Consider the following 19172-nt stretch of genomic DNA (forward strand, 5'->3'; position numbering starts at 1 on the left):
CTCTGCACTGTATAGGAAGGAACAGGGCAAAAATCCAGTGGTCCCTGCAAGGGTTAGCTCTATACACTTTTCATATTAGCGCATATGGGGTATTATTACCACAGACTGCCATATGTCAAACCAGTTTATCTACATGAACTCCTCTTTAAGTAGGTGTCCCTCTCCACATTTTCTTTCTCTTTTGGTGTCAGGGTTAAATAAACCAGTATTCTTCCAAGGCAAATAATTTATTATTATGTTAGGTTTCAGGTCAGTTTCATGTATTTGAGTACAGGTTTCAGGCATGAAAGGGAGGAATTTGAGATAGAAATCAACCATATGCGATTTAATTTAAAATTCCCATATAGGACTACTTTACCTTCCCTTTGAGTATCTTCTTCTGCATGCCCGGCCTGGGCAGAGGACTAGGGCACTTAAAAGTTAATTATACCCAGCCTGCTGCAGGCATGCTCTTTCACAGATCTTCACAAAGTTCCCTCAGAAGGAACAAAGTCTATACATCTCCAAAAATTACACACTGAGAGATTGCATCAGCAAGCTGCATTGAATCCCGATTGCAGGTAAGCAGGTTAATACAAGTTTTTCTGTCCATAACACTTCAGCAGAATACATTGTAAAATATGGAGAAAAGCCACTAAAAAAGTAATTTTCTTATATTGCCACTCATTCTTAGAACAAATTGTATATTCAACCTATCACTACATTTTAAAGAGCAATAAAATAATAGAAAATGAGGGGAGGGGATTGGTGACACACGTATGAAAATATTATCTATTGGAGCTTGGCCCAAATCAGCTAGTTTGTAAATTCTGTGCCAAGTACTCCTGCTTCCAGCTATCTCTGACCACGTAGAGTACATGCTCAATGTTTTTTCCAAGACTTCTGTAGACAAATTTTATGAGGCTTTGACATCAACCCCAAAGTGATATTAAAGGTTCATATGTTCATATATGCAAACATGCAATACTTACCTGCTCCGTGCAATGGTTTTGCACAGAACGGCCCTGATCCTCCTCTTCTGGGGTCTTTCGCTGGAATTATCGGCACCTCCTCTTATCCGTGTGCCACCATAGGAAGCCGCTTCCTATGGAGGCACATGTGTGGGCTCGATCCTGAGCTGGGCTATGTGCGTCTATTGACACACACAGTGTGACTTGGCCCCACCCCGCTCCCTCCTCACAGGTTTTGATTGGCAGTAGCAGGGGCTAATGGCTCCCAATGCTGCCTCAGTCTCTGTGAGCTGAAAAAGAGCAGTGCTGCTGCTCTCAGGCACAGCACTGGACTGAGATTGGGCTCAGGTAAGTATCTAAGGGGGCTGGGGGAGCTAATCACAGAAGGTTTTTTTTTTACTCTAATGCAGGGAATGCAGCCTATACAATCAATTTAAAGGAGCACTTAGAGCAGGACTTCACCCTCCAGGGAATGTTGCCTCCCATGCACCCCTTATCTCCTCCATTTTTTTTCCTCACACAGCCAGGTACTGCACTGTAGGGGGAAGCAGAGAGCAAATCACAATCCCCCTCCCTTTACTTTCACTTTGCTGAGTCTGACTGCCTTTCTCTACCATGATCCCGCAGACCCCCTGAGGACCTCTGGTGGCACCCCGGTTGAGAAAGGCTGATCTAGGCGAAAGGCGCGCACTTTGTCCACGTCTCTTCCTAGATTATGTACTTCTCATGTCCTAGTCCTTCGTTGGGAAAGGAGGAGGGGATAGGGCCGGGCGACACATCATGGGTGAAGCCATCAGCTTAAATGGGAGGAAAAGGCAGCTTACCGAGGAGGTCACAGAATGGCAGCACGGGACCGAGGGGAGTGCAGAGAAGAAGCGGATCTCAGCAGGAGAACACTGGATCTGCTGGGAAGGGGAGTACCTTAAATGTGAAGGACGTGCAACCAGATAAGTGGGAGTTAAAAGAATGGGAGGTAAGGAGCGTAAGGTTTCACTTTAAGGCATCATTAAGGGGGGTTAAGGGCATGCTAGTGTGGTCCCTCAATATTATCATATATCATTGTGCAATGACTTAGGCTGGCCATAGACAGTTCAAATCTCGGCTGGTTCAGCAGGAACCGAGATTCGAACAGTGTGTGGGCAAACCTTATGTACCAAGTTGATCGTTCAACTTGGGTACAACCAGCTGGATTCACTTGCGATTATCACTAGCAGCTGCTATAGACACTAGCAATAATCACTGTCTTATCCTGTCAAGGGGGCTTCCCCTGTCAGCACTGTCTGTGTTGATGGGGGAATCATGCAAATTTCTTTTCTGCAACCCATCTATATGGTCTGCCTTAACAGTTATCTAGCACCTCCTAAGTACCATTGCAGCTTGTTGAATCAGGGGCTTTCTCTATTAATAGACCAAGTTGAAGATGAGTTATCTTGAAAGGGGCCTTACCAACTGACCGGTTGTGACAATAGAGGTAAGTAGCATTTCCCTATATCTCCTAATTCACATTCAGCCAAATCAGCGGAGTTTGGATTGTTTCTATTACAGCTCTATTAGGTTCCCTGCTTGTTGCAAGTCTCCAGGGAGTTGATGAAATCAGGCCAGAGCTTCAGCAACTCTTGTGGCATAAAATGGTGGACTGTGACAATACTGGAAAACTGGCACCTGTCATAATTAATTTTATCTCCATTGAACCAATTTCCTGCTGGTTTGGAGACTTTAATTCCAATGCTTTCCAAACACATTCCTATAAAAACATCCTCAAATGGGAATATGTTGAAGCTACTGGCTTTCTTGTATATCCTTCCTGCCAGGTCCCCTGAGAAGATGTAGCCAGTGCCAGAGCAATACGGTGGATAGACATTTTTGGAGTACTGTGACAATGGCATATACCACTTGCTGCTTTTGTCTCTCTGGGGTACAGCGTTAAGCATCAGCAGCCCAGTATAAAAATTCACTTTGGCAGGACTGGAAGGCTGCAAGACCTTCTCCACTAGAAACCAAGGGTTTAAGAACATGTCAGAGTCGACTTTCATAACATAGCTCACATTTGGGCATAGGCGACTGACCCATTCAATGCCCATCAATGTCTTGAGGGTGAGATTGTTGTAGGAGTCAATAAAGTCTTGCTGTATTATGTCATGAAAATTGGAGCTCTCCAATATGATGCTCTCCTGAATTTCTTGACTGGATGGTCTCCCTAAGAGAAAAAGTCTTGTTACATTAACACCATTGACTAAGGTCTCATTTGCCCACGTCCTCCTCAGGATATCTCTATTTAGGGTCTCTTCTGGTATAGAAGGGATAAGCAGCAGCAGGAATGGAGGTCCACTTGCACATTTCTGGTCCTCTTCTATAAGGTAGGGGTACATAGGTTTGAGATGGACATGCTTGGCAGTGGTGACAACTTTGGGTTTTTGACTTTTGTGGAAATTGTAACTAATTAATATGATAATAAAGATGAGAGCGAGGAAGAGAGCTTTGATAACTTTTTGCGGAGATGACCCCATCCAAATGCCTTCCTGTGTACAGAAATAGATATTTTATTATGGATTTTTTAAACTACAAAACTGCACTATTTGTGAAACAACATAATACACACCACAGTCCCATTATCATTTTTGATAAGCTACAACGTTTTTTGGAAAAAAAATCACATTCAAATTCATACAGTAGGGTTGCACCAATACTGATACTAGTATTCGAACCATTTGCACGATAACTTGTACTCATGCAAATGATCCGATGCCTAATCCGATACCTGGACAGCCTCAGAGATGATCGGTGCGGCGGTGGGGGAGTTACAATCACTGATCTCTCCGTATGGCTTTCAATAAAGCAGCTAACAGCCGCTTCTCCTCCTGCTGCTTTCAGCAGCTTTATTGAGAGCCACACAGGGAGATTGGTGATTGTAACTCCCCCCACTGCCTCACCGATCACCCCTGACTGTCCCCTGTATTGTCCTCTAGCTCCCCAAGTCCCACCTTGTGTCCTCCTCCGGTCCCTGTCTGTGTCCCCGTCTGTGTCCCTGTCTGTGTCTCCTCTGTGTCCTCCTCCAGGTCCCCCTCTGTGCTCCCCGTCCCGGATCTGTCAGGATGGAGAGCGGAGGAAGGAGCCGGCAAATGTGTCATTTACCAAATCCTTCCTTTTTTGAATGAGCAGAGTCAGTCAGTGATCACTGACTGTCCATTCATAACTGAGCATTGTAAACTGTGTTTACGATGCTTCAGTCTATAAATGGGGAGGAGCCTCTGTCTCCTGTTCATTCATCTTCAGTGCAGCTGAGGCTGCAGAGAAAGAGACTGGGGAATCTGTGTCCTCAGTCCTTCTCTCTGTCTCAAAGGGGAGATGTCAGGGGTCTATTTAGACCCCTGATCTATCACCAAAGCCCCCCCCCCCCAACAGGGCTGATAAAAAATATATATAATAAAAAAAAAGAAAGAATTGTAATAAAATATGTAAAAGTTAAATTGTAAAAAAAAATAATAAAGAAAAACACTGACACCGTCCACTTTTACTTTTACAAAAAAGAAAGCATTGTAAAAAAATAATAAAAAAAAATAAATTGTAAAAAAAAAACCTACTGACTAGGGATGAGCTTCGAGTTCGAGTCGAACCCATGTTCAGCTCGAACATCGCCTGTTCGACCGTTCGTCGAATTGCGAACGTTATGGGCCATTCGTGCCAAATTCAAGTGGCGCGTCACAGCCTATGATTCACTGTGGCATTGCAGTGCATTGCTGGCTAATGATTGGCTAAGCATGCACTATGACCCGCATGCTTGGCCAATCACAGCGCCATCCGTACAGAGAGACACCCTGGCTTTGGCCAATTATGGCTCAGGGGGTTTAGTACACACCCCACACTATATAAGGTCACCTGCGTGGCGCCTTGTGTAGTGTGTTGCGGCGGCGGAGAGAGATAGACAGAGAGACAGTGTCATTTGATATAAGTTAGATAGAGTATGTATGTATATATATATATATATATATATATATAAATATATATATACACATACACTCTGTATTCAGTTTAGCTAGATTCATTCCTGTTATTCTCTTCTTCTTTACACTATTTACAGTTAGTGTACTGTGTCCTTTGCACAGTGTGCACCTAAAGCTACCTGAAGAAATTTGCTGGTGTTCTTCTGATCCTATTAGTACCACAGGCAGGCAGCTGCAGTATTTACAGTTAGTGTACTGTGTCCTCTGCACAGTGTGCACCTAAAGCTACCTGAAGACATTTGCTGGTGTTCTCATACTAATAATACTACAGGCAGGAAGTTGATTCTGCTAGCTGCAGTATCAGTATATATACACATCCCAACTTTCTGCAGCTACATCTCACTGCAGGCCATTAGTATGCCTGGAAGGCCAACAAGGAGAGGCAGACAGTCACAAGCCAATGAGGGCAAGCAGGCTCTGTGTCTAGAGGCAACAGTGCTGGTCGTGGAGACGGTGCATCCTCATCAGAACGTGGCCGTGGGACACGCTTGTCCTTTTTTTTCGGCAGCTGGCCGTGTTGAGCCGCAACATGCCGAAGACTTGGTAGAGTGGATGACCAAGCCGTCCTCATCCTCTCTCACCCAGGCTCAGGGTACTTTGGCAAAGCAGCTGCCAACGTGGCCTCTTCCCTCGGCTCAATGGCATCAGTCACACATTTTGAAGGCTCCGATGATGGTACCCAGCTAGAGGAAGGCAGTAAAATGAGCCCAGAGAGAGGGAATGCCCAAGAAGGACAGCAATCTGGCAGTCATGTTCCCCCAGCTGCAGCATACTGCCAGGTTTGCTCCAGTGATGAGGAGGGAGCGGATGATGAGGTCACGGACTCCACGTGAGTGCCTGATAGGAGAGAGGAGGAAGAGGAGGAGGAGGCACATCTCCGAGTCAGGATGCCCTCCAGGGGCCAGCACAGCGACTGCATCACACCGCAGAGCGCCGCATGTGCAGGGCGCTGCTGTCTCTGCGCGTTATTCCAAAAGTTCTTTGGTGTGGGCCTTTTTTGAGAGGAGTGCATCAGATCCCACTGCTGCTATTTGCAACATATGTCTCAAGCGTATCTCGCGTAGCCAAAACATCTCCCACTAGGCCACCACATGCTTGACCAGACATATGTCGCCTGACATGCAGTTCGTTGGCAAGCGTACCTAAAATGCCCACACCAAAGAACAAAGCGGACCTCTCCTTGCTCCTCTTCAGCTGAGATCTCCAACCCCACTATACCTTCAGTCCTCTCTGAAACCTGGACTGAGAGGAATGAAGGTGTAGAATTAGGTGTGTCACAGCCAAGTACTTGCGGGCAATCTGCTATCGGTACACCAACGTCAAATTGTACCAGGAAAATTTCCCTGCCCCAGCTGCTGCACCGCTGAAAGAAGTACGCTCCCAGCCATCCACATGCCCAGCGGTTGAATGCTAGCTTGGCTAAACTGCTAGCACTTCAACTGCTGCCTTTTCAGTTGGTAGACTCTGCCCCCTTCGTGAGTTTGTGGAATGTGCTATTCCTCAGTGGCAGGTTCCCAAACGCCACTTTTTCTCACGGAAAGTGATTCCGGCTCTCTACCGGCATGTGGAAGGCAATGTCTTGGCCTCGCTGGACAGGGCGGTCAGTGGTAGGGTGCATATTACCGCTGACTCATGGTCCAGCAGGAATGGACAGGGACGTTACCCATATTTCACCGCGCACTGGGTGACTCTTCTGGCAGCTGGGAAGGATGCAGGACAGGGTGCAGTAGTGTTGGAGGTTGTTACGCCACCACGCCTCTAAAATTATACTAGTGGTGATTCTGCCACACCCCTCTCCTCCACCCCCTCCTCTTCTTCTTCCTCCATGGACTCTTCCTGTGCTGATTTGTCCTCGGAACCAGCGGTGCTTGAGCTGGTGTGCTTGGGGGACAGAAGCCACACTGGGGCAGAGATTCTGTCAGCTCTGCAGGGGCAGGTTCAAAGGTGGTTGACGCCATGCCAGCTTAAGCCAGGTATGGTGGTTTGCGACAATGGCACCAACCTCCTCTCCGCCCTCTGACAGGGACAACTGACCCATGTGCCCTGTTTGGCTCACATCCTTAACTTGGTGGTGCAGTGGTTCTTGGGCAGGTACCCAGGCTTACAGGATGTCCTGAGGCAGGCCAGGAAAGTCTGTTTGAATTTCCGCAGGTCATATAATGCCAGTGCTCGGCTGGCTGACCTCCAAACGGAATTTTACCTGCCCAAGAACCGCCTAATCTGTGACATGCCCACCAGGTGGAACTCAACATTGGCCATGCTGCAGCGACTGCACACGCATCAGAGGGCCATCAATGAGTACCTATGCGACCATGGCACCAGGACAGGGTCGGGGGAGTTTGGCTTTTTTTCCCCACGCCAGTGGGCCATGATCAGGGATGCATGCACTGTCCTGTCACCATTTCAGGAGGCCACGAGGATGGTGAGCAGTGACACTGTCCTCTTGTCCACCTGTTGGAGAACATGCTGCGTGGAATAATGGACAGGGCACTTGAGGCAGAACAGAGGGAGGAAGAGGAGGACTTCCTTACCTCTCAAGGCCCCCTTTATCCAGACAGTGTTCCTGCGTGCCCTTCAATCACACAGGAAGAGGAGGATTGTGTCAGCATGGAGGTGGAGCCTGGCACTCAGCATCAGTCTTCAAGGGATCTTTTACAGTCCAAAGAAACCCATGGACTTGTACGTGGCTGGGAGGAGGTGGCTGTGGATCATGCCGTCAGTGACCTAGAGAACTCTGGACCGAATGCCTCAGCAAACCTACACTGCATGGCCTCCCTGAGCCTGCAAAGCCTGCGGAAGGGTCCTCGTATTCGTGGTATCAAGGGGAGGGATCATTACTGGCTGGCAACCCTCCTTGATCCACGTTACAATGGTAATGTCGCGGACCTTATCTTGCCGTCGCAGAGGGAGCAGAGGATGAAACATCTTTGGGAGGCCTTGCAGAAAGGTTTGTGCAACGCGTTTCCAGAGCCTGGGAGGTTACAATTTCCTGGACAACGTGTTGCTGAGGCTTCAGTCAGTTGCAGAAGGAGCGGTGGAGAAGGTGGCCGTCTGACCGATGCGTTCAGACAATTTTTTAGTCCGCAGCCCCAAGGTATGATCGGTTCCAGCAACCATCACCAGCGTCTGATTCACATGGTGCAGGAATACCTAGGGGCAAGATCAGACTTGGACACCTTTCCCACTGAAAATCCTCTGGGTTACTGGGTCTTGAGGATGGATCACTGGCCAGAGCTTGCACAGTATGCAATTGAGCTACTGACCTGTCCTGTATCCAGCGTTCTTTTGGAATGCACATTCAGTGCTGCTGGAGGCTTTGTAACCGATCACAGGGTGCGCCTGTCCACCAAATCGGTCGATCAGCTGACCTTCATAAAAATGAATCAGTCTTGGATCACCAGCTACCAAGCACCTGATGCTGATGTAACCGATTGATTTTTTTTTTTAATGTGAGATCCCTTCGAGACTGCCTATGCTGATGCTGAGTGACAATCCTCTTCCTCCTCAATTTTCATGCTGATAGCTTGTAAGAACATTTTTGAAGCAATACTTTGCAGCAGGGCTTTATTCCTGCGCTCCAACTATAGTATCTGTGAGGGGTTGCAGTGTTGTGGCACCAGTGCCTAAGGCCCAATTTTTCTGCCCCTGTTCAACAGGGACATGTAATTACAATTCTTGATCTAATATTTCACAGCAGGGCCCATTCCTGCACCCACCAAAAGTAACTGTGAGGGCTTACAGTTTTGTGGCAACACCACCACTACCACCACCAAAGGTCCAATTTTTCTGCCCCTGTTCAACAGGTGCATATAGTTACAATTCTTGATATAATATTTCACAGCAGGGACCATTCCAGCGCCCACCAAGAGGAACTGTGAGGGCTTACAGTGTTGTGGCAGCACCACCACCAAAGGACCAGTTTTTCTACTATTGTTCAACAATGGCATGTAATTACAATTCTTGATCTAATATTTCACAGCAGGGCCCGTTCCTGCGCCCACCAAAAGTAACTGTGAGGGCTTACAGTATAGTGGCAACACCAACACCTAAGGCCCCAAATTCTGCAGAGTATATAGGGCAGGCCCCTACTTTCAAACATCCAACTTACAAAGGACTCCTACTTGCAAACGGAAGGAGACAACAGGAAGTGAGATGAAATCTACCCCTAGGAAGGGAAATTCTCTCCTGTAAGAGTTAATATGGGAAAAACGTGTCTCCTCTTCACTGATGCTTTATCACCAATCCTTGTTTCACTAAAAACCCCAAATTTTCAGAAAACATTTGTCATTGGGACAGAAAGTGAGGTGAAATCTTCTGAAGAGTTGCACAGACAGCAAAACAAATGTTACAGGGGTGATAACCCTTCCCTGTGTTTTCCAAAAAGCTTAAAAATAGATTTTTTGGCTGGAGCTACACTTTAAAAATGTACCAGTTCAAAATTACAAACAGATTCTACTTAACGACAAACCTACAGTCTCTGTCTTGTTTGCACCGCCTGTATGCTGCTGTTCAGAGTATACAGGGCCTGGGGGCCCCACGCCTTTCCTTTTTTTAATTTGGGTGCGGGGTTCCCCTTAATATCCATACAAGACCCAAAGGGCCTGGTAATTGACTGGGGGGGTACTCATGCCGTTTGTCTCACTGATTTTCATCCATGTGGCCGGGACCCGACATTACATTAAAGCCGCAAGCAGTTTTAAATGACTTTTATTCCTTTAAAAATGTCATTTTGTGCAGGGACTGTTCTAAGCATGGGAAACACGCGCCACTTTACAGGCATACTATAGACACCCCCCAGGTATGATATTTAAAGGAAATTTTCACTTTAAGCATCATTAAAATCACTGCTCCCGAAAAAACTTTTTTTTGCATTGATACGTCCTCTGGGGCAGGTCCCGGGTCCCCAAACCCTTTTTGGGACAATAACTTGCATATTAGCCTTTAAAATTAGCACTTTTGATTTTGACTGTTCGAGTCCCATAGACTTTAATGGGGTTCTAAAGTTCGCGCAAACTTTCGGTCCGTTCGCAGGTTCTGGTGCGAACCGAACCGGGGGTTGTTCGGCTCATCCCTACTACTGACACAGTCCACGCTTCATCAGTGCCCCCTATTATTGCCCATCAGTGCTGCATATTAGTGCCATTGAAAAAAAAGTATTGGTACTTTTACTCTGTCTTAAAAAAGTGGTATCGGTGCAACCCTAACATACAGTATAAAAAAAAAATAAAGTGACAATTAATGCCGCCAAGGATTTGTAAATAAAAAGAAATTCAGTCAAAACATCTGAGTGAAGCTGCCCCTTTTAAAAGTGGAAAAAAACACTCCAATTAGTGAATAAATATATAAGGAAAGGTGTGGCGCTATTTCATTAAAAATCTTCATCCATTAGTAGTATGTCAAATTCACATCAAGCGACAAAAAAAAAAAAAATAAATAAAAAAACGTATATAACCCTGAAAAAAGTCCAAAAAATCAACTCTTCAATAATAATAAATCTTCACATAAAAGAAGAGGAGAAAAATAGTCCAATCACTGTGATTCAGAGCAGGTATTAGCCTTCAAGTAGTGTTCCACCATAAATTATGCATAACAAATGCACACTCACCAGAACCTTATATCTAAAAAGCCTAATATGAATGTAGAGTCTCTCTCAATCAGCAGCATAGATAAAAATGATTCCTTTAGCTTTAGTGGAAATCAGGGAATATAGCTCGGGAGAAAAGAAAATCATAGCGCAAACATGTTTGATACCAAGGGGAACAAGCAAACATATAGAGAGATTTACATTAACATGTGCTGTCAGTTAGCACAGATAGCTTGAGGTAGATACGCCCGCTGTTCAGCCAGCCACGGGCTGCATGTCCGCTCTCCACTGACGTAATATCCGGATCTGCTGGCTCCTTACCCTGCTGTTTTGAAATGCATGCCGTGGCTGGCTGAACAGTGGGCGTATCTACCTCAAGCTAAACATGTCAGTGAACTCTATTTATATGTGCCTGGTCTGACCATCAGCCTACTGACACTGCCATCTGCTCTATTCCTCTGAAAATTAACGCTGCTCTAGTGTATTGCTTGTTAGTTGACTGCTCCCACTAGTGACACAGTGGTCCACCAAATTCCTTGACACACAACTGTAGCGGTCTCCCCGACCTCCAGAGGCCTGATGGTGATCCCCAGAGTCAGGGAGATCTGACATTCCTCCACAGGGTGCAGGTTACTAGGCATGGTGGGTGTAGTGCAAGGTGGAAAGATGGGCGCCAGTTCCTTTTAAAAAAATTAAGAAACTTTTATTTCTCTTAACAGGAACAGGGGAGAGAGGAATAGGGCACAGGACACCCTTAGGCAAATGCAATAGCAAATAGGCAGACTCCTCAGACCAAAAATAGAACTAGGCAGACAGCAATACAGAAAAAGGGCCTTGAAGCTGAATGCAGCAATCTGTATCTTTTAGCAACTGCTGTCTCCTATAGCAACAACTTCACTCACAGTATCCCACTGTAGAGCTGCAAGCTCAGGTCACAGTATCCCACTGAACTTCTTGAACTCTCAGCTTCCTGCTGGATCCCTTGAGCTCAACTCACAGCTACCCACTGTATTCTTCAAGCTTCGCCCACCACTACCCACTGGGTTTTTCGGACTCACAGCTACCCGCTGGATCCCTCAAGCTTTACTCACAGCTAACCGCTGCACTTCTCTTCAAGCTTTACCTACAGCTACCCCCTGTATTCTTTCAAGCTCTACTCACAGCTACCCTCTGTATTCTTGGATAAGTTCTCTCCTGAATCTTTCCCAACACTTCACAGTCCCCAGCTGATGAAGAGTCTGCTCTGGTACTCCTTGGGAACTCCATCCCTTTGACACTTGCCTCTGGCAACAAGAGTGGTTGATCTTCTGGCAACTTCTTCTCATATGCCTCCTGGCAACAATCAGGCTCCCCTTGGGCTGAGCCCCTTTACACATGGCTAGGCCTCAGGCTTCAGGCCTACACCTCTGCTGCTGCTCCACACACACCCAGGCCGCAGCCCAGGTGGAATGAACCCCAATCACCTGATTCTCTCCCAATAAATAGACTATCCCAGCCTCAGCAGCCAAATAAACTCCTGCTGATTGGCTGAGAAAGCACATTCACTCATAACCTGAAATTAACTGTAATGTATCATACTAATGCCAAAGGTAACAATGCCACCTATTGACAAAAGAGAGAATCACAGTTCCCTTCAAGCTTAGGAGAAAACCATTTGATCAAACTAAAAATTAGCCAGGCTAGTTACCACCTAGCACAACTAAATTTACTAGCAGTTCTGTTTAGGACAAGGATGCTACACAACAATGCTAAATAATATACTTACCTGGTCCTATGACATGGCTTGCTCACCAGCAAGACAAAGCAATGGAGAAATGTTTCTTTGCTAGTCTGACCAGCGAGGAAGCAGCACCATAGTAGCTAGTTAATGGTTTATTGGCTCTCCTAGCAATTCTCTTACTTGTGAACAGGATCCCTTGTATGACACGGGCCTTAAAGTAGCTCACTAATTTTTTTCCAAGAGCTTCTGAGAACATAATTGCCACTGAGAGTTGGAAAATGTACAGTATAAAAGAGAACTTTATACATGAGAAGCACTAAAGTACCAATAATATTAGTTTTAATGCTTTCTGTTTCACTTACACGTTGTCCTTAAAATCTTGTCCTAAAAATCTTCAAACACCAAAGCTAGTACCTGTATAATTTTCTTTACTGTGTCTCTTAATAACTTTTGATGTTGGCAGCTATCTTGATTTACATCGCCCAAAGCTAACTGATATTTTTTCCCTAGAAAAAGAAGATCACTACATTTAATGTTACCATTAATGGCTGAGCTTACAGGCATACTCTAATACATACCAAGATAAAAAAATTGGAATGAAACCATGCCTATGGTCACCAAAAAAAATGTACTATATGAAATGCTGCTAAAACAATATGTGATATATAATAATATATTCGATTCATAAAAGTGTAGCGCTAATCAAGCTAAAACATAAATATACAAAAAATCTGAGTGCCAATACAAAGTGGAAGGCCTCATGCACACTGGACGTTAAAATAACGTTATAAAAACGTCAGTAGCTTTGCAGTGACGGCAACTTTCAACTTTCAACTTTCAACTTTTTTCAGTGTTTTTGCAATAGTGTTTTTTAGCGGTTTTCCGCGTTGGCATTTTAGCGTTTTTGAAGAAAATTATTTATTTATTTATTTTTTTTCAATGGATCAAAAACTTTAAAAAAATGCTGGCGAGCGATGTTTTTGAGCGTTTATCAGCGTTAGAGCGTTTTTACAGCTGAAAAATGTGTCTCAGAATCCAACAGTTTTGGGTTTGTTTTACTGCTCAAAAACACCACTGCCCAAAACTGCTGATAACAGCCTATGTGTGCATGGACACATAGGATAACATGGAGAGTTTAATGACTATAGAAAAAACGTCTACAGCCAAAAACAGCTGCTGTAAAAACTTCAAAAAACGTCCAGTGTCAGGATTCTGTGATGTAAAAAAAATGAGACAAAGATAAATAATTTCAGAACTTTTTCCACATTTAATGTGACCTATAAACTGTATAACTCAATTGAAAAACAAACTGAAATCTTTTAGGGTGCACACCCTCTACATCTGGGGATGTAGCAGTGTTCAGAATTAAGCAATTACATTCAAACTCATGTTAAATAGGAGTCAGTACATCTGCCTCTGATTAACCCCAAATAAAGTTCAGATGTTCTAGTAGGTCTTTCCTGACATTTTCTTAGTCGCATCCTACAGCAAAAACCATGGTCTGCAGAGAGCTTCTAAAGCATCAGAGGGATCTCATTGTTAAAAGGTATCAGTCAGGAGAAGGGTACAAAAGAATTTCCAAGGCATTAGATGCACCATGGAACACAGTGAAGACAGTCATCATAAAGTGGAGAAAATATGGAGAAAATATGGCACAACAGTGACATTACCAAGAACTGGATGTCCCTCCAAAATTGATGAAAAGACGAGAAGAAAACTGGTCAGGGAGGCTGCCAAGAGGCCTACAGCAACATTAAAGGAGCTGCAGGAATATCTGACAAGTACTGGCTGTGGTTCATGTGAGAACAATCTCCCGTATTCTTCATATGTCTGGGCTATGGGGTAGAGTGGCAAGACGGAAGCCTTTTCTTACAAAGAAAAACATCCAAGCCCAGCTAAATTTTGCAAAAACAAATCTGAAGTCTCCCAAAAGCATGTGGGAAAATGTGTTATGATCTGATGAAACCAAGGTTGAACTTTTTGCCATAATTCCGAAAGATATGTTTGGCGCAAAAACTACACTGTAAATCACCAAAAGAACACCATACCCACAGTGAAGCATGGTGGTGGCAGCATCATGGTTTGGGGCTGTTTTTCTTCAGCTGGAACTGGGGCCTTAGTCAAGGTAGAGGGAATTATGAACAATTACCAGTCAATATTGGCACAAAACCTTCAGGCTTCTGCTAGAAAGTTGAACATGAAGAGGAACTTCATCTTTCATCATGACAACGACCCAAAGCATACATCCAAAATCAACAAAGGAATGGATTTACCAGAAGAAGATTCAAGTTTTGGAATAGCCAAGCCAGACCCCAGACCTGAATCTGAAATCTGTGGGGTGATCTGAAGAGGGCTGTGCACAGGAGATGCCCTCACAATCCAACAGATTTGGAGTGTTTTTGCAAAGATAAGTGGGCAAATATTGCCAAGTCAAGATGTGCCATGCTGATAGACTCATACCCCAGCTATCTCTGACCATATAGAGTACATGCTCAATGTTTTATCCAAGATTTCTGTAGACAAATTTTGTGAGGCTTTAACATCAACCTTAAAGTGATATTAAAAGTTCATATGTTTATATATGCAAACATTTTATACTTACGTGCTCTGTGCAATGGTTTTGCACAGAGTGGCCTCGACCCTCCTCTTCTGGGGTCTTTCGCTGACATTGTCGGCTCCTCCTCTTATCCATGTGCCACCATAGCAAGCCGCTTCCTATGGTGGCACATGTGTGGGCTAGATCCTGAGCTGGCTTATGTTTGTCTATTGACGCACACAGTGTCGCTCGGCCCCAAACCCCCCCGCTCTCTCCTCACAGGTTTTGATTGGCAGCATGGGGAGCTAATGGCTACCGCTGTTGCCTCAGTCCCTGTGATGAGAGAGCAAGCACTGCTGCCCTCAGGCACAGCACTGGATTGAATCTGGGCTCAGGTAAGTATTTAGGAGGGCTGGGGTGGAGCTAATCACTGAAGGTTTTTTACCTTAAGAGCCCTTTCACACTGGGGCGCCGCTTTACCTTCGTTTTAGCGGCGGTATTCTGCCGCTAGCGGGGCGGTTTTACCCCCCTGCTAGTGGCCAAGAAAGGGTTAAAACCACTGCAAAGCACTGCTGCAGCGGCGCTTTGCCGTTGGTATAGCCGCGCTGCCCCATTAATTTCAATGGGCAGGAGCGGTGAAGAAATACACACCACTCCTTCACCGCCACAAAGATGCTGCTAGCAGAACTTTTTTTACCGTCCTGCCAGCACACCGCTCAAGTGTGAAAGCCCTCGGCTTTCACACTGGAGTGTGAGGAGCGGCTCCTTCAAGGCGCTTTGCAGGCGCTATTTTTAGCGTTGTAGCCTCTGCAAAGCGCCCCAGTGTGAAAGGGGTCTAACGCAGAGAATGCTTTTTTTGGACTTTATTTAATAATTTTTTAAAAAAAGGACTGGCCCGACACCCACCCTCCCCTCCACCATGCACGTCATTTGTCTTGGCCAGTGTTTCTCAACCTTTTTCCAGTCGGGCGCCCTTGAAAAGTATTTTCAGTCATGAGGCACCCCTGTCCAAGGCTTGGTTCACACTACTGTGCATCATGGAACGCGTGCAAAATCACGCTCATTCCTTACACACAAACAAATGCTCTGCCTTTTAGGGGTGCCATTAATTCTTAATGGTACCCCACACACATTGGCAAACGTGGGGTGTTTTTGGTGCAGCGCAATTTTAAAAAAAGGGTCGGGGACTTCTTTCCCTGCATTTCTGCAGGTAGGGCAGCCCATTGAAATGAATGGGCTGCCTTACACGCAGCATGCATCCACACAGACGTGAAGCAAGGGTTTGTTAACATGTGAGGTTGGAGGGGCAGTAAAAGCATGTTATTGAGCTGTTTTTACCACCCACAACTGCATTCCCTTTAGCTGCAGAGGCAGCAGCTGGTGGTATACACAGGGTAAATGGGCTTGCACTGCAACCACCCTGCAACTGTGTGCATTGCCTGCGGTTGCAATGTGGTGATGCTGCATTTACGAGGTTAAAACAGGTGGTGATGAGCAAGGGCAGACTGACCATTCGGCATATCGGAAGCTGCCCGAGGGCCCGGGGCCAGTAGGGGGGTAGTGGGCCTGCCCCTGACTCTTGCCAAACATCCAGAGCAGACACATGGTAAGAGAGCTCTGCTGTTTGTCAGCATATACCGCCTGATCTGCAGGTTTCCAGGGCAGCTGCACACTGCTGACTTTGCTCTCCTTGCAGCACTACTTTGGGCATAACAAGTGGAAGAGCCTTGAGTACACCCGCTCTCACACTGATCCAGCCTGTCACCGTCTCTTCTAGCCCTGCAGCCGCAGCACAGATGCCTCTGTGATCCCTCCCCTGCTCCCCCTCTTCTCCCTGTGCTTGATGGTGGAGGTGAAGTCCGCTTCGGCCAGCTACTGTCTCTTCTGGTCTCCCAGCCAGTGCACGGTGCCTCTCTGATCCTTCCCGTGCTCTCCCCCTCCTCTTCTGGGGCATGATAACAGAGATCACTGTGCTGGCTCCTTCTCAGAATTCTAGCCAGCACACCTCCCACACAGTGGCGGCCCTTCCATAGAGGGCACAAGGGCACCACCTCCCCTATTGATGCGTCTAGCCCCCTGATGTACATATCAACTGCGCCGGACCATGGATTTTAATGCGGGGTTGAGTGTTTTTTTTAAGCACCTGATTAGAGCCAGAGGCTCTAATAGGCTTCAAAAAAGGGTGGCCTCGGAGCGCAGAGCATTGCGCTCCGAGGCCACCCAGTTGTGTGACCATAGCGAATGAATTTTCACTATTTTCACACTAAAGTTCCCTCCTGCCAATCAGGAGGCAGGTCTGTGAGACCTGTTTCCCAATTGACCAAAGCGTCAGGCGATCCTATTGGATGCCTAGTGCTTTGGTGGAAGAGGAGACAAACGCCGGAGGAAGCCGCTGGAGGAGCAGACACCAGAGCCGTCGCACCACACTCCAGGAGAGGATACCACAGCCTCGTGGGTAAGTGTGAATCTTCCTGAGCTCCCTCAAACACCACAATAGGAGAGGGGGCACATTAAGAGCACCTGTCTTGCTCAGCAGTAGACTGGTCTGTCATTACAATTTCTGGCCCTGCTACCTGCACTCTGCTGCACCTGTGAGTTCTGCGGGAAAAACAATGGGGAAGCTAGCAGCGAGTACATCTGGCTCCCTTGCAGCCCCCAACTCACAAGTGGCTGGAAGTAAAAAAAATACTTTAGAAAAATAAATCCTTGTTGGTGACTCTGAACTATGCATGCACAGTCTGGAGCCAGCCCATTAGAGAACTGCTGGGCCCAGCCTCCGATCAGGCAGTGGGATGTGGCTTAATGTCATACACACACATTCACGCAGCACAAGTAGAGACCAAGCTCGGCAGTTCACTAATCGGCTGGATCCAGACTGCACATGCATTGTTCGGGATCACAGACAAGGATTTGTTTTTCTAAAGTGTTTTATCAGCAGCAGCTCATGAGTTGTTACCATGCCAGGAGGTATTAAACCTCTTGACAACCACACTATAGCCGAATGACGGCTACAGAGACAGTTCTAAGAGGCCATCATATGACGTCCTCCCATGATCGCACACTCCACGCTTTGTTATTACAGAATGAGGTAAAGAGCCAATCTGCGTCTTTAACCACATCATCAGCTATGTCCAATCACAGCTGATCACGATGTAAACAGAAGCCGGTTATCAGCTTTTCTTTCCTGCTGACCAGGTTCTGTAAAAGGGACATGTACACTGATAATCAGGGCACTGATTATCAGTGCAGTTTCAACAGTGCCCATCAGTGCTTTCAATCTGTGCAGCCTATCAGTGCCCATTAGTGCCTCGTCATCAGCGCCCATTAGTGCAGTCTGTCAGTGCCCATCAGTGCAGCCTCAGCACACATCAGTGAAGGAAAAAAATTACCTGTTTGCTAAATTTTATATCAAACTATGAAAAAGTTTTTTTTTTTTTCCATTTTCGGTCTTTTTTTCGTTTATTTAGCAAAAAATAAAAAACCCAGCAGTGATTAAATACCACCAATAGAAAGCTCTATTTGTTTTTCTCTTATGTAAAAAAAAAAAAAGCAAGCTCTATTTGTGTGAGCCAATCTGCCGAACAAGGCAGATCCCCATTCAGTCCATCTCCCACACAGTTAGCAAGCACCTCCTAGGGACCCATTTAACCCTTTGATCGCCCTGATGTTAACCCCTTCCCAGTCAGTATCAGTACAGTAACAGTGCATATCTTTTACCACTGGTCACTGTTATAATGTCACTGGTTCCCCAATAAAGTGTCAGTTAGGTGTCCGACTATCGCATTCCTGCTAAAAAGCAATGATCGCCGCCAATACTAGTAAAAAAAATAAAAAAAAATAAAAATGACATAAAAATATCCCATAGTTTGTAGACGCAATAACTTTTGCGCAAACCAATCAATATACACTTATTGGGATTTTTTTCAACAAAATATGTAGCAGAATACATATTGGCCTAAATTGATGAAGAAAATAGATTATTACATTTTTTTTTATCGGGTTTGTTTTATAGCAGACAGTAAAAAACATTGGGGGTTATTTACGAAAGAAAAATCCACTTTGCACTACAAGTGCACTGCAAGTGCACTTGGAAGTGCAGTCGCTGTAAATCCGAGGGGGACATGCAAGGAAAATATAAAAGAGCACATGATTGGATGATAAAATCAGCAGAGCTTCCCCTCAAGTCCTTTAAAACGTTCTAGTACAGTACCTTCTGACTGAGTCTGACCGAGATGTACAGTTCGGCTGGGGATCTGGAGCTCTGGCTCATCTGACAGCCTTGATCCCGCAGCACCCCTGAGGACCTCTGGCGGCACCTCGGTTGAGAAAGGCTGGTCTAGGCTAGGGATGAGCCGAACACTCCTTGGTTTGGTTCACAGCA

At 45.8% G+C, this 19172-nt stretch overlaps 1 protein-coding gene across 1 annotated transcript in view; it reads right to left on the bottom strand.

The window, feature by feature from the left end:
* Positions 1–255: 255 nt before the first annotated feature.
* The window catches only part of LOC141134704 (beta-1,3-galactosyltransferase 2-like), a 57728-nt gene continuing 38811 nt past the window's right edge, over positions 256–19172 (bottom strand). The window contains exon 2 of the mRNA XM_073624144.1: positions 256–3469. Coding sequence (XP_073480245.1) covers positions 2501–3457 — 957 coding nt within the window. The 5' untranslated portion in view covers positions 3458–3469 and the 3' untranslated portion in view covers positions 256–2500. The remainder of the gene's footprint in view (positions 3470–19172) is intronic.

The sequence above is a fragment of the Aquarana catesbeiana genome, linkage group LG03 (assembly GCF_042186555.1).
Source record: "Aquarana catesbeiana isolate 2022-GZ linkage group LG03, ASM4218655v1, whole genome shotgun sequence".
NCBI classification, from domain to species: domain Eukaryota; kingdom Metazoa; phylum Chordata; class Amphibia; order Anura; family Ranidae; genus Aquarana; species Aquarana catesbeiana.